The sequence below is a fragment of the Cuculus canorus genome, chromosome 2 (assembly GCF_017976375.1).
Source record: "Cuculus canorus isolate bCucCan1 chromosome 2, bCucCan1.pri, whole genome shotgun sequence".
In the NCBI taxonomy this organism is placed as follows: Eukaryota; Metazoa; Chordata; class Aves; order Cuculiformes; family Cuculidae; genus Cuculus; species Cuculus canorus.
In genome coordinates, this window is record NC_071402.1 from 127,168,616 (window position 1) to 127,183,825 (window position 15,210).

Below are 15,210 nucleotides of genomic sequence, written 5' to 3' on the forward strand. Positions count from 1 at the left end.
TATTGTTTTTTATTTTCCTATTGAGAGAATTGGAACGTTATAGAAGGCTGAGTTATAGCCTAATGTGCCAAGTATTTGTGTGTAGGTTTCTGGGCTGCAAAGCGTTGGTATTCTATCTTGCTGGATCCTTTGCAAAAGAAACAACTGTGTTTAAGATGGTTATTTATAGTTTCCGTACAATCTAGTTAATGTACACTTTTTTCTTTAGAGTAACTATTTTTTTTTCCTTATTTGGGGTCATCAAAACTGAATTGAGGTCTGTCCTCTGTGGCTGAGTAAAATTAGCTCTATGATTTAAAAAAGTTGTAATGGGTATAATTCAGGAGGGCTTTTCTATGTGGGCAAATACCTATCACTTTGTTTTCCAAGTGTAAACTGTTGAAGAAGCAAATATTCACAAGATCAGAAAATTTTATTTAACTCTATATGAAAAGTCCATCGACCCCTGACTCTTCAAGGCTGGTGTTCCACATTGCCATCTAAAGTGTAAGCTGCAAATAAGGTGGTTGCTTCTAGCACTGACAGGAGAGGAGACGTGCAGCAAAACTGAAAAACAGCGTTGGCAATATGACATTCAAATTGATGGCAGTTTCAGTTCCTAAGGTTCATTAACCTTTCGAACCACTGGGAACAAACATGTTCAAAACAGTTATCTTTGTGTAGTTTTACTACCATATTGTGAAGAAAACTGCAGTGGTGACTGGTTTAGAAACCTTGTGTCTGACAGTGGCTGTTAATAGAGGCTTGGAAATGAACTGATAGGGGAATCTGGAAGAGTGTTCTCGGGGAGCAACTCCTGACTTCAACTTCCTGAACTGGAAGAAGTGCTTATATATTTAGTGTCTGTGGATAGATTCTTCCATGAATGTGTCCAGGCTTCTTTTTTTTTCTGTGCTTTTATGTAAAGTTCTTGTACTTGGGCTTGAGATTGAAACACCTACTTCCTTCACATTGGTTTTGCTAACTCGTTCTGTTTGTTTTGATCCTGTCACCTATAGTTTCACATAATGCTTGTTAGTTCTCCTGTTAGAAGACACTGAACAGCGATCTCTTGTCATTTTAGGAATTTGCTTGAGCTTGAGTCAGTGATGCTTGGTGCGCCGTAGCTGCCTTGTTGATGTTGCCTGATTTTACACTGAAGATAGCAGTTATCAGAGAATATTTGATACGAAGTCTCTGAGCACTGCTTGCATTATCTATTTGAATAGAGCATGTGACTGTTTCAGGTTTAGCACAATGGGGCTTTTGTTTCTTTCTGCAAGCTTGAAAAATGTCAAGAAGTCAGATCTGGCCTTTGTGGTTTCTGAGACTTACCAAGGTGGTTTTTGAGTCCACAGTAGCAGCAGTTCTGTTTGTTGAGAGACTTTGAATGATTTGCTACCCATTACTGCACCTACAAGTATCTGCTTCAACAGCATAGCTTAACAATATTCAAAATTGTATAGTAAATGAACAGATCACTAGAATGAGTTGTGTGTTAGCATCAGGAAAATACATTATCTTCTTTGGCTATCTATTCAAGAATACACTGGTCTGAGCACTTTTTTCCTGTTCTGAGGCTTCTGAAGGGTTGTGTCCTTGTTTTGGAAACAAGTTGAAAGACAAAAGGTCCAACAACATGAATTTTAAGTGTAAACTGTAGGCCTTAAGTGACTTGAGGTATGCTTTAGATGATAAAGTTTTTAATACTACTTGTACCACTTAAAAGGGTAAGAAAAGTTGAGTCTGAATTGGCCCTTGCCTACTGTTGTATACAAACTACTATAGAATACAAGATCGTTGTGTGCCAGGGACTCGATCTCTTATGGGTCTGGTACATCCTGACAGAAAGTTTACATGTTTACTTTGTTCCTTCTCTGGGATGAGTTGCCAAATTTGGCTGGTGGTTCATAAGACTCTTAACTTTCTGCTCCGTGTTTCCCTTGGGCTAAAACATTTTTCCTAGCAAATAATACAAGCTTCCAAGCAGATATTTTTCAGATTAGGTAAGGATGCAGTATATGCTTTCCCTCCTCTTCCAGCAATTCCCAGAGGACGGGACTTGAGCAGTTTTTGGCTCTTGATTTTGTTTTTTCCAGCTCTGTGACTTCTACTAGCAAATGCCTAATACTGTGGTTCCAGAGGTCAGTTTTGCAGAACTCAAGAGTTCATTCTTGATCCAAGTCCAGCTTCCTTGTACTTGATCCAGATTTTATTTACACGCGTGCATTCTGTGGATGAATTCTAAAAGGCTTGGTAGCATTTAAGAATAGGAGAGCCACCTATTGTGAGAATTCCTTTTGAAAGGACAACTTATGTATGTGTTGCCTGTGATTTCATTCAAGGCTATGATTTGATATTATTGTATTTGAGAAGTCTTGAGTGATAGGTATGAAAAACTGAAGCATTTTACTTAGGTGGATCCATTAGTAAGTTTGCCAGAGAATACATCTCAATTCACCCTGCCTTGCCCTCCACCAGCTTGGTGCATAGGAGCTTTTTCACACTCCTCTATTAAAATGAGTAAGTTCCTATTATATTTGTACTGTAATGGAAAAAAAGAATGGTCTTTGTAGAGACTTTGTAGAACTCTCTTCCAGACAAGACTTGCCTTGGTCAGATAAACTTGCTTGATATCTAATTCCAGTTGTACTACTCATCTTGAAAAAAAGAAAAAAACGATATCTCATATGTAATGAGAGTTTTATTATAGTATTAGAATAGAGCAAGATCAATTTACGGTTTTTAGAGGCTGCTTATTACTTGGGAACGGATCCAGAGACAGTCTTACCTCAAGCTATGTCAAAACGGATTGCAGACTTTGAGTGGAATGTAGATTAGACTTATTTTCCTGTTGTTGATATTAGAGCTCAAGTTGCGCATGTTGTAGGGTTCTAGTGTTAGAGATCAGTAAGGGCTGTGTGGCTTTATGTATGCTTACTTTAAATAGATGTTCTGTTAGGAAAGCTGGTTTGTTAATTATTGTTTAGTATAAGTCCTGTTTCTTGCTGCTAATCCATGTTGAGAGTCTTGTGGAAAATATTCCAAAGTTCTTTTAACTTGAAAGTTATAAACATGCAGTTAAATGTTCCATGTGTTAGCTGGGTTGCAGTAGCTATGCGTGCTTTCATCATGTGGCAAACATGAGGTAATGTGATAAGGCCTGCAAGGAAGGAGTGTTGCCTAAAGTTGCTTTACTTCATGTATGATATAAGCTAAGAATACCTCTGCATCTAATAAAAGCGCAACAGGCATGCGACAATCTAATGGTTACCGAGACCCTCCACAAATAATTTTGTGATATTGTTTGAATCTTTGATACTTCTTCCTCTTCCCTGCATACTGTCTTCACCAGGACATCCAAATGACTGCCTCTTGATCTCATGGGATGAGGAGCACGGGGACATTGGAAGCTGCTTGTCAGTTTTAGTCAGAGTATTGTTTGATTTGTGGGGAGGAAAGCAATTTATTGTCAATGAAGGTGTCAAATTCCACTCATCTTTGCAAGGACTTAAGAGGAAGAAAACAAGGAAAATTCCATTCAGATCATTGACTTGCTGGTGTACCTTAATCCAAGACGTTTTTTGGGAAATGCTGTGTAGTGCTTGCTGTATTGTTTGAAATTTCATTACAGTTTTGGTATTTATAAAGTACATTCCCAAAGTAGCATGTATTTACTTTATCCACTTTATGTTGCTTAAATTCCATAGTAACTGGGGCATCTAATGCTTACAGGGGCATATATCTTGCGGCTGAATCCACTCAAATGGAGCTGTAATTTAAGGCCTGCTTTTTTAATCCTTTTGGGATTTTTTTCTGTCAAAAGTTAACAGATGCTATAAATTATGCCTTATCTTAGCCCACTTTGTGTTAAAATTCTATTGCAGAGTTACTTTTTGTAAAGTTTCTATGTGCTTCAGAAAAAAATGTATTGTTAACCGAAATTTGTTAATCCTTCGTTTAGAACAATCTTGGATTTGCTGACTCTGTCCATATATTGTTGCAGTCCAACTTGATCTATTATTTAACTAGCGCAAAATGTGGCATTGTCAGCAAAACAGTAGGTTGTCTGCCTGTTTTAATAGATCACACACACCTGATGTGCGGGATTGAGGCTTTTTTCCACTTAGGGAGAGATCAGTTTAATAGATAATATTTGTCTTCACAGAAAATAATTATAAAATTAATTTTCTTATTTGTGACACTCGTGTATTGCTGTGGATGCAGGGTATATGCATTTTTAATGTGTGAAAGTAAAATGAGGATAGTCTATCTTCTGTGCATCTCAGCAGCCTTAGCTCAATGGAATGTCTCTGCTATTTAAAAAATCAATGACCTGATCAGCAAAAACTTTGTCTTGTTTCATTTAGTTCAGCTTTTTACAGATTTTAGAAGTTCATGCTTTTGGCAAAAAAAAAAAAAAAAGGCTAGTGTTCAAAGACACAGTCATGAAAATTTGGAGTATTGTTCTTAGTTCAATATATGACGCCAGCCAAGGATGCTCTTATTGTTTTTACTATTCGAATGAATCCGGTGCTCTGTGTCTGGAAGCCTCTAATCTGTAAATAATGCTTGATGAATTGGTAAGAATAGGTGGAAAAGATGCCTGTCTTTGATAAATGTGGCATCAACTTTGGACGGGAGTATCTGGGACTGCTCTGGACACTTCTAAATTGTGGGTTTCTTGTTTGGAACAGTCCATATTAGCACAGGCTTTTGTGTTATTGCTGGGGGTCAATAGGGAATGGTTACTATTTTCAACTATGAGACATTGCAAAAGCCTTTGTCCACCTTCGCAGGAATGAAAGGTGCCTTGCTGTGTCTTTTTTTACTTCCTCTCCTCAAGTAATTGTCTACATTCATAAAATTACCGTGAGACTTCTCCAGTCTTAACAGTCCCAGCTCTCTCAGCCTCTCCTCGTGTGGGAGGGGCTCCAGTATGTCCATCAGCTTTGTGGCTCTCCAGTAAGCCCATGTGTCTGTTGTGCTGGGGAGCACAGGGCTCCCAGTATGTCTCACCAGGGCTGAGCACAGAGAAGGATCACCTCTTTTGACCTGCTGGTGATCTGGGGGCTGTTGACAGTGTTTGCCTCATGGGCACATGTGGCTAGCTCATGTTCCCCTTGTTCATGAAGGTCTCCAGGGCTTTTTCTGCAAAGCTGCCTTCCAGCTGTCTGGCTGCTGTGGGTGCTGGTGCCTGGGGTGGTTTGTCCCCAGAGGCAAGACTTGGCAATCCCCTTTAAACTTGGTGAGATATGTGTGTGGTCTCATTTCTCCTGCCTGTTGACTTCCTGTGAATGGCAGCGTCCCTCTGGGGTATTGACCTTTCGTCCTGGTTTTGTTACCTGCAAACAGCGCTGAAGGTGAGCTCTGTCCCATCACCCATCTTCATTAATGAAGATGTTAAACTGTGCTGGCCTGGCTGTTGACCCTTGGTGCACACCAGCTGGGCTTTGTGCCACTGGTCACGGCCCTTTGAGCCTGGCAGCTGAGACAATTTTCTGCTCTCGACGCCTGAGATTCCCAAGGACTGCTCTCACTGATAGTAACAGGAGCAAAGGTGGCAGGGAGTGTCTTGGGCTTCTTCATATCTCCTATCAGTAGCTCCTCTGCCCCATTCAGTCATGGAGCTGTAGAACTATGGAAAATCAGAAACTAATTTAAAAAACTACTCTGTATCTCTTGTGTTCAAGTCTTAGTAGTCTGACGATCTTACTCTGTCGATCTTACTCTGTCTGATTTTATGCAGGGTGTTGGGCAGGGGAGTCCACCTCAGGCTATATGCAGGGCAGTAGGCTTATTGTCTTGCACTTGCCATGGTGGGACATGATTGAAAGGTTTTCCATCAGTCTTTATTTCAGTGACCTTTCACAAGTTGGGAATAACAGTTGACAAGGAAAACCTAGTCTTCTCAGTTTTCTCTCAAGTTCTGTAAGCTGAAAAAGAAATTGAAATTGAGAAGGTAATATCTTCTGTTTTCAAAATGCCATTTCTGCAAATCTTTGACTTATTGAGCTTCCCACGCAATACATATTTGGAATTTATTAAACTGCTATACATGAAGACTCCCATGCTTAATGCTTCCAGCAGCTTGTATGAGTGAGGTAGAATAAAAGTTCAAAGTAGTGTCAGCATGTGAAATGTTAACAAGTAAAAGCATGGTAAGAGTCTTTAAATATTCCCAGGGTCTTAATTGTCATCATCTGCTTAATGCAATGACTACATAGTTTTCACAGACTGTGCTTGCTTATTCTTTCAGGCTGAAGAACAGATTGGAACGGATGTTGGAAGATGTTAGCTGTGGATACTGGCATTGTGGAGGAGTGGTTATCAGAGTTCAAGGTAATACACGGTCAGACATTTAGCCAGTAGGATTTGAATTGCTGCTGGAGCGGTATGCAAAAGTGCTTGATTGCTGTAGAAATTAAGAAAAATGGTAACCTTGGATTTTGCTGAAATAATTTGACATACAAATGTCTCGAGAGGTTTTTTTTTTTTCTTGTTGTCTTTGGCATTACGTACTTTCTGATGCAGAGCAATGAAAATGTATACCACAGATGAATGGCCTTGTTGGTTTAAGTACGGACTAGACTTGACTATAGTTTTTGCTTCTGGTCTACTTAAATACACTGGGAATGTGTTTTCTTATGTTTATAATGAAGTGTGATCTCCTTTGAAGGACTGCAGATAAGAAGCACTGTGAAAGCTATGAATAGCTAGTTTAAATGTATAACTTCCGAAGGGTTGTTAAGAAAAATTAGGTTTTTACCCTCTCAAGTACTGGCAGAAAATCTGTTTAGTGTCAGAGAAGAGCTGTTCATGTCAATTGGAATTTGTGTTCTTTCAGACTAATGTTACAAGCTGTAATAATGTTCATTGCCTGTGTACAGTCAGTCTTGAGAAAACTCTTCAAAGTATGGATCTGCAAACTGCTAAGCTTCATAGTACTGAAGTTTCACAGTGAGACTTCACAGTCATATTTCATTGAGTTTCACAACTGTGAAACTCTTTTTATCTACTTCCCATCCACTGTCTTTACCTTCTGTGTGAAATTGACTGCAAAATCATAAAATACAGTTTGTCTTCCAGCAATTTTATTGTCCTGAAAAAATGGTGATTTCTGCAGTAATTTCTTTGTGAAACAATTTTTAGTTTACAGTAAACTGATAATTGGTAACTTATGATGGAAAATTCTTGTTGAAATGGCTGTTATATTTTACTGATAAATGTTGCTTTTTCTGGTAGTTATAATATTTTTATTTCAGACACTGCCAGAAGCATCCATATCCAGCTATGCTACAAACTTGAAAGACAAGAGTGCTCTGATTTCATCTCTTTACAAAGTAATTCAGGAGCCACAGAGTGAAGTGAGTATATTGGATCTCTCACACAAAATGTCTGACATAACATTTGCAGAATAAAATAAGACCTTGTATGCAATTAATTGTGTTCTATAACTACATGAACCACAGAACTACATGAAGAGTCTGTATCAATATGTTTGTTCTTAGCAAAGACATACTACCATGGAAACAAATTGATAAGTTTTGTAACTTACTGATCGTGGCTAAGCTTGTAGATCATACTCATGGGCTTCAGGACTTGGCTACAGAATCAAGAAATACATTGAGGAGTTGAAAAGGTCTTTGAGACTGACAGAATTCTCTCTGTTACTCAGTATGACTTGAATATGAATCTATAGCTCTCAGAAGCTTGTGAGAACAATGTTGGATAGATTTGCAATCCTTTTAAGTTATTGCTTGGGCTTTAGAGTTTTTTTATTGTTTTAAATGTATACAATATAAATATACAGATTTATACAGTGGACTTGCTCTTGCTGACATGATGGCAAAAAACAATAAAATAAAACAGGGAGAAGGGGGCTGGTTTGCTCTGTACCCGTGCAAGGAATGATTCCATACCCTGTGATTGTGCTTGTTTGAAAGTGTCCAGTTGAGTTCAGAACAAACTGAGCTGGTTTTAGTTGTGTCTTGTTAACTGTATTGTCTCTCTTTCTACCAGCCAGCAAACCTTTGCGTATTCTTTTAAAATTACACCAAGTCCTTAATTCCTCTGAAAAGACCCAGCGTAAGGAACCTTTCCAAAGTTTGAGATGGTACTGGTAGTGGTCAGAGGATAAAATGCTTCCAGTATATACATTTTTAGACAGAATGCTGGTAGAGAAATTCACAAGTTCTCCAGCAAAGAAAAAACAGAATTTTACTTTGCTGCTCAGGACGGCAGTCTGAGTCATTCCAATGACTGAGTCAAGCGTGTCTGTTTTACCAAATGCATATCAACTTGTAAATTAAGCTGATGAGTCTCCTTGCTGATAGCCAAATTGATACTTTAATATATTCATCGATTTCTCACTACTTCTGGCTATTGCTAGGTTTCTCGGGGACCTTAGTAGCAATGTGGTCTAGGCACTGCAAATTCTGCTCAAAAGGGTAATTTTGAGGATAATACTGAAGGCAAGGTATTGAAGATTTCCCTGTTGATGAGACTTGGAATTGAAATGAAAAGCTAGTGCTGACACTGAGTCTTGTGCTGCCTTGGGAGAACATTCCTGAGATCTTTATTTGGACTGTTCTCCAAGTACCTGGCACTTTGTGGAAAGGGCTACTTGGAGCTTTCCACATTGTGAAAATACTTAGAAACTAGCAGTTTAAAAGATAAGTAAATTCTTCCAACTGTTATTTGAGCTCTTTTAGCTGCATTGTGTAATGATAACTTGCTTTACAGTGCAGCATATGTGCTGTTCTTTCTTATCTTGTGTGTAATGTGAAGGGGAAGGATTGATGCATGAACACTGCAAATACTGCTGACATTAAAAGCAGACCAACAGCCACATCTGTATACCTTTTGAATGTATTTACTTCTAGCACAATTACCTGTACTTTAAAATTAATCTCATTTTGTGGTGTGTGTGTGTGTTCTTTTTCTTAAGTATTTGAAAAGTAACCATGTGTATTTGCGTTTGTGACTGCATTCTCCTGATGGTTCGTGTTTGCTTTTCATATGGTGTTTTTTTGATTTGCTTTTCCAAAAATTTAATAATCCATTTGTGAGATAAGTGAGCTATGTGTTTGCTACAGCAAAGAAATGTCCGATTCAAAGTAGCTTTGTTAGTAAAGACTCTGTTACTTTTGAGGTTCTTGGGCCACTGATAGGTGAAAAATGGCATTCAATACAAGAGTCTTCAGTAGATGTGAAGATTTAAAGCATTTTTAATTGACTCAGGAGTCTAATAGTAAAAGAAAAAAAGTAAAAATTGAGGTTTGTTTTGTCACAATTTTCAGATTTTTTGCTTTCTGCCTTAAGTACTATTGCTATCTATTTAGGTAGTAGCTGTGCAGGCATTTGCATTAGGAAATAGAAAGTGTTTGCAGTGTCTTAACACATTTGGATACAGCTTAAAAGGAAGAGGGATGAAATTGCTTGGACATTCTTATGTTCCAGCATCAAAATTTTTTCATTCTAGACATCTTTTTAGAACTGTTTTAGTGTAAAACAGTATCTTGAAACAGCAACAGTCATTAATGCATTTTGATATTAGGTTTTAGTGTGTGGTGGCATTTTGAGGAAGAAAATCTGTTTTTGTAATGATTATGCATTTAAATGTGCTGATATAAAGCTGTCTCATCTGAGATAACGATGTGAACGTGAATACCTGTCACAGCTATTTATGTGCCTTTTAAAGTTCAATCACATCATTCTGAACAGATACTTCATTAAAGGATGCATGCAAATGGTGTGAAATATGTAAGCTGAAGATGGAAAACACTTGTACTGGTGAAGTTTTCTAGAAGGATCTTTGATTTTCTGCTCTTAAAACTGATGAGTAGTTTAGGTTGGCATGGTTTTTTTTTTCTTTTGCTGTAGATTTTTCACAAATGATTTCTGACAGATGTAGTTTCTCTTTGGAAAAGTTAAAAGTTCCTCTTTTTTTTGACCGGATCAGGTTGTCTCAAATTACTTCTAAAACAAACCAAAATCTGCTAAGGTTTCAGAAATAACTTTGTGGGGTAAGAAATGCTGACTCAACTTCCTTTGTAATCAGGAGGAAAAACATAGGAAAGCAAGCAGATTTTTTTCCTAGCAAGCTCTTCCGATGGTGTTGCCTCCTTTGCCGCAGTAGAACAAGGAAAGTATAGAAGAATGGGTTTCTTATCTTTTTGAAATCTTGCTCTGTTGAAATACTGAAGGTTGAGTATTGTAGTTAGAATACCAAGGAAAATGTGATTTGCATGTTACTAGCGGTAAAGTAGATATCTAAATTCCAGTTTTAAAGTATTTTCAGAAAGGTGTTGAGTAATGCTTTTCTTCGTCAACTGAAGCGCAGTGGCAGTTCTAATCATTACGGTGTCTTTTCTCAGTGCAGTCTCTAAAATACTTTAAAATGCATGTCTCTTTGGTTAGGTTTCCATCATTTTCATGTTGAAGCTTTTAGGTATTTTTTGCAGGAATAGATTTCAGTGGAGGTCTATTACTATCCTGAACATTGCTGGTTTTGAAATTAGTTTAGAATCTACTTCTGTGAGTCATGTGGATGAACCGTTAAGATATTAGATCTTGGAGGTGAGAAATAAGGTAGCAAAACCAGTCCTTTAGGTATGTTACGTTTAAATCCTCTCAGAGATTTGCAATTGGAGAATGTCACATTTTATGTAATGCTTTTTTTATATACTGTCTGGAGCTGATAAAGTGAATTCTAAATAGCGGGAATCTCAGATATAATTTTGTAAAGTTTGCCAATATAAATGCATTAACTATACAGATTCTTTTTCAGGGAAAAAAGTTTCTTAGATGATAGGGTCCTCCTATTTGTTATTACTTGCAAATAAATGATATAGAAGATTTAGTTAAAAATCCCTTTCCCTTCCCTTTTGGTGTGGGTTTTTTTTGTTTGTTTGGTTTTGGTGTTTGTTTTTTTTTAGGAGAACTCCTTTTACAGTTCCAAACCCTTACTTATGGTTTGCTGTATTTGCTGCCAAAACGTATTTTTGAGCTTGTGCTTTTGAGTTTTCCCCTGCGACTTCAGTGCCTACTATTTTCAGTAGTATTTTCCACTTGGTTTAGAAAATTTCCTGTCTAGGTGACAAAATAAAACCATATATCCCTATATTCATGTATGATAGTTAAGACTATGTTTTGTCTTCGAACAGCGGTAAGTCATAGCACAAGAATCTGCATTAAGTCCAGAAACACAGTGCAAGCTAACAATTTAATAGTTTGTAGATCTTCTTTTTAACTTGTTCTACCTCAATATATTACTTCCAGTACAATGTATTACTTCCATTTGTATCAGATTAACAAATTTTGTTATAAGATTATTCTTGAGGCTTTCCATTTCTATCTAAAAGATATAAACATATGGAAGTTTCTAGAAGATTTTCGTGGGAGTGGAAAAGTGAACTATTTATGCTGTATGCTCAGTTATTGTAATGCTTTGATTGTTATGGAGCTCTTCTCACTTAAAAAAGGGTGAGTAAAAGGTTCTAGCGATTTGCGTGTGCACTGTTGAAGCTCTAGAATAGCCAGACCTTTTCTTCAGGTACTTTTCCTGTGTATTGGAGATGTTGAGGGCATGGTATGAGGTGTGTTGTTAAGAAATATCCTCTAGTAATGCCTTCGAGGCTGGAGGAAGTGGGCCAAATATGAGAGAAAGAAGCTATTGGAATTCTTTCTTCATATATGTTGGAAGATTCTACATTCATCACCTGGAATTATATTATAAGGGATGAAAAGTGTCTAAGGTGACTTGAGCATTTAATGTGTTAGCTACTCTCGCTTTGTCTAAAGGACTAATCCACACGAAGTTGCTGTTTCTTGTAATGTTTTATTCATTCACAATTGTAATTTATATTTCAGCTTCTGGAGCCAGTTTGCCATCAGCTCTTTGAGTTCTATCGCAGTGGTGAGAAACAATTACTACGATTTACGCTACAGTTTCTACCGGAGTTGATGTGGTGCTATCTTGCTGTCTCAGCCAGCAAAGATTTGCAGAGCAGCGGATGCATAGAGGCTCTTCTCCTAGGAGTTTATAACTTGGTTTGTATTAGCATGTAATTTTCAGGCTTGAAAATATTAGCAAGTTTTTTTAGTCTTTTACTGGGCAATAATCAACAATTTTGTTTCAGAATTGAAATGAAGTGATTGAGTGTCTCCGTTTTGACTCTTCAAGCTAATGTCCTTGTCCGAAATCTGCAACATGAACTTTTATTCTCTTATTTTTGTGAATATTTTCCCTGCTTTTCTTGTCTTTCCTTGAGGGTGTTAATGCAAAAATGGCTGAAGGAGCCAAAGGAGTCCTCTTAATTTTTTATTACTTAATTCTTGGGATGGTGATTAAACTTCAGTTCTGCTTGAGAGCTTTTGGAGGTGCTGCCTGTGAAGTGATTGCCCATATTTTCTGGGGTATTTTGACTATCTTTGTGAAAACACAAAATATTGTTCTCAACAAGTTGTTAGTACTTGATTGCTGAACAGATTGCTTAGCTTTGAGAAATGAAAGGTCTTTCATTTTGTAATAACCCTGACATATTTTTGTATGAAAAGATGCTATTTATTACTAAATTACTGCTTTGAAGAGCAGAATTATGAAGGAACCTTTAAGAACACCATAGTTTAATTATTACAGCAAAATGCCTTTAGTCTTTTTATGGCTATTGTAAGAAGCTTAGCATTATATGTCTATTGGGATTCTCTTCAGTGTGGTTTGTATGTTCTGGATGTTTTAGGAAGGCTTTGTGGGAAGAGCAACAACGATGAATTTGAAGTCACCTCTTCCTATTCTGAAAACCTGGAGAAGGCAGCTCCTATCCTTCTCCTAAAAATATCTCAAGTCTCTCTACCAAGGGAATGAAAACACTTTTTTTTTTTCCCCACCCAAAGGTCTATAAAAAGACCTGAGCCCTTATATTCGATTCTTCTTTAGGCAGAGTACATGCTTCATGTGCTTCCTGTGAGCTTAGTTGTATCCGAGAAGAAGAGTGTTCCTGGAAAGTATGCTGTATCTTATGCAATAAGTCAATTCACTCCTTTATTTCCATGATGAAGTCATCTAAAATGGTTGATGGATATGGCTACCATCACTTGTCTTTCTGCTAGAAGAAATTACATTTACAGTTAAGCTCGAAACCAGTCAAGTAACATCTTCTCTTGGTTGTGAACAGTCTCTTACTGAATTAGTAACATAGCCATCGATCTCCAGGATACTTAGGGTTGTAGGAATTTTACAGCACACTTCTGTAGGAAGCTGTGGATCAACATGATTTTTGAAAACGCTTATCCCCGCCCCGGCTCTGCTTAAAGACATAATGAATGCTTATGCTAAAGTAATGCCATGTTACTGATATTGACTTTCTCTCCTCTGTCGGTGGTGTACACAATTTGTTTATTAAACAATCAAGATGGTGCTGTTCTTCAGCATACAAGGTTGAAAAGGCAATAGGTGGCTTGCTTAGGTACTATTTTCTTTCTAAACAGCTACTTTGTTTTAAAAAAACAAGAGGAAGGATGTAACCTAATACAAATAGCAATACTGCAAATATGTACTGTGGTCTCCTGGAACCTGAGGAAATGAACTTGCTCAACAGAGTCCTGTAGTTTCTTACTGAATGAAATAGAAAGATTAAGTACTGCTCAGAATAATTTTAGATTCACTATATTGTCAATGGTATCGAACTATTGTGGCTGAACCTTGAGATCATGAACTGGTTTATTCTACCTTCAGCTTGGAGAAATACAATGGTAGTGCATGCAGTTGACTTTTGGCTTTCTTGGCTGTGGGTATTGTTTTTTCCTAATACGCTTCCAGATCTTGAAGTGCACTCCTGGAACTTAATTACAAATCTCATTAGAATGAAGAGTAAAAATATCGATATTTTTAGATTTTGGAAGTTTGAATGTGGTCAGTTTCTCTTCCCTTCTCCTCTCATATATTGAGGAAGCTGTTTTCTGCACTGATGCAAAAGCAATATTGAAAATTTAGGTATCAGTGTTTTATTTGGAGAGTTGGAGGAGCTGTGTAACTCTTTGGACAGAAGAGCTTTGTGTACCCTTTTGGTACTTTTTTACCACTTGTTTTTCTGCTTTAAGACATGGGTTTTAATAATTACTATGTGAAGTTAGTCCTTCAGACTTCCAAGGCGTGGCTGTTAGGAGACACTGAAGCTCCTCTCTAATCTCTACCTTTTGGCTAGATGAAATTTGCTGCTGAAATTTAGGAGAAAAAAAATTCTTGTGGATGGTGTTGGTTATTGGTCGGGTCTTCTTTGGAATTTCTGATTTTTTTTTTTTAAGTACTTCAATGCTCTTCTGTGATACATAGGCAAACCTTTTTTTTTTGCCTTATCCATTAGTCTTCCGCTAACTTAGAGGAGTGAGAAGTCTACCAACATACAATTATGGTGATATCTTGCAGGAAAGTAGCTTCTCTAAAGCTTTGCACCCGTGCTTCTTTTCGCTCTCTTTATGAGTATGGAATTATCAGACTTGGGCTTTTGCAAATATTGTGATGTCTGCTACTATCAAACCATATGAGACTGCTGTCCTTCCAGAGCTATAATATTTCCAAAACAAATTACTTGTAAAGCCATTACTTGACGGGTAAATAGTTTTTAGAACAGCATTATTGAGCGTTAACCTTCACAATTAGCACATAGTGTATAATTAAAAAAAGATAACGCTGTTTAAATGTACTGAGATTTTCAGTTAGTGCTTTTAAAGTGCACTGTGTATACCAATACATGTGCCCTTTGCTAAGTATTTGAATAGCTTTTGGAAATAAAGCAAATGCACAGTGATAGAAAGCAAATACAGAGATAATGTCTAGCTTGTAGCTCAGATTGTTATAATATCCCTATATGTTCCTATAACAATTTGTTTGCTTTCTTTATCTATTCAGCCCTATCTGTCATGTCACATCTGTGAATGTACAGTTTCTGCAGAACAGTGTAATCATTGGCATCTTCTGTCTTTTTCAGGAAATAGTTGACAAAGAGGGAAATAGCAAAGTGCTAAGTTTCACAATTCCATCTTTGTCCAAGCCTTCGGTCTGTCATGAAGTAAGTGACATCCATGGCAAAGTTGTTACTAATTGAGAAAAGCAGTGTGCTTTGGGGACCTGTTTGTTAAAAATAAAAATGAAAATTAGTTTTATTATGTTGCGTGGTGACATAGGAACATATTTCTCAGTGTTATGAGTACTACTAATTGGTCTCTGAG

At 37.3% G+C, this 15,210-nt stretch overlaps 1 protein-coding gene across 4 annotated transcripts in view; it reads left to right on the forward strand.

Moving 5' to 3' along the window:
• Positions 1–15,210, forward strand: part of HYCC1 (hyccin PI4KA lipid kinase complex subunit 1) — a 54,982-nt gene that overhangs the window by 25,060 nt on the left and 14,712 nt on the right. For all 4 annotated transcript variants that reach the window (XM_054058630.1, XM_054058629.1, XM_054058633.1 and 1 more), the window contains 4 exons: positions 6,239–6,321; positions 7,245–7,346; positions 11,854–12,033; positions 14,970–15,050. In XM_054058630.1, the coding sequence (XP_053914605.1) occupies positions 6,271–6,321; positions 7,245–7,346; positions 11,854–12,033; positions 14,970–15,050 (414 nt within the window). In that variant the 5' untranslated portion in view covers positions 6,239–6,270. The remainder of the gene's footprint in view (positions 1–6,238; positions 6,322–7,244; positions 7,347–11,853; positions 12,034–14,969; positions 15,051–15,210) is intronic.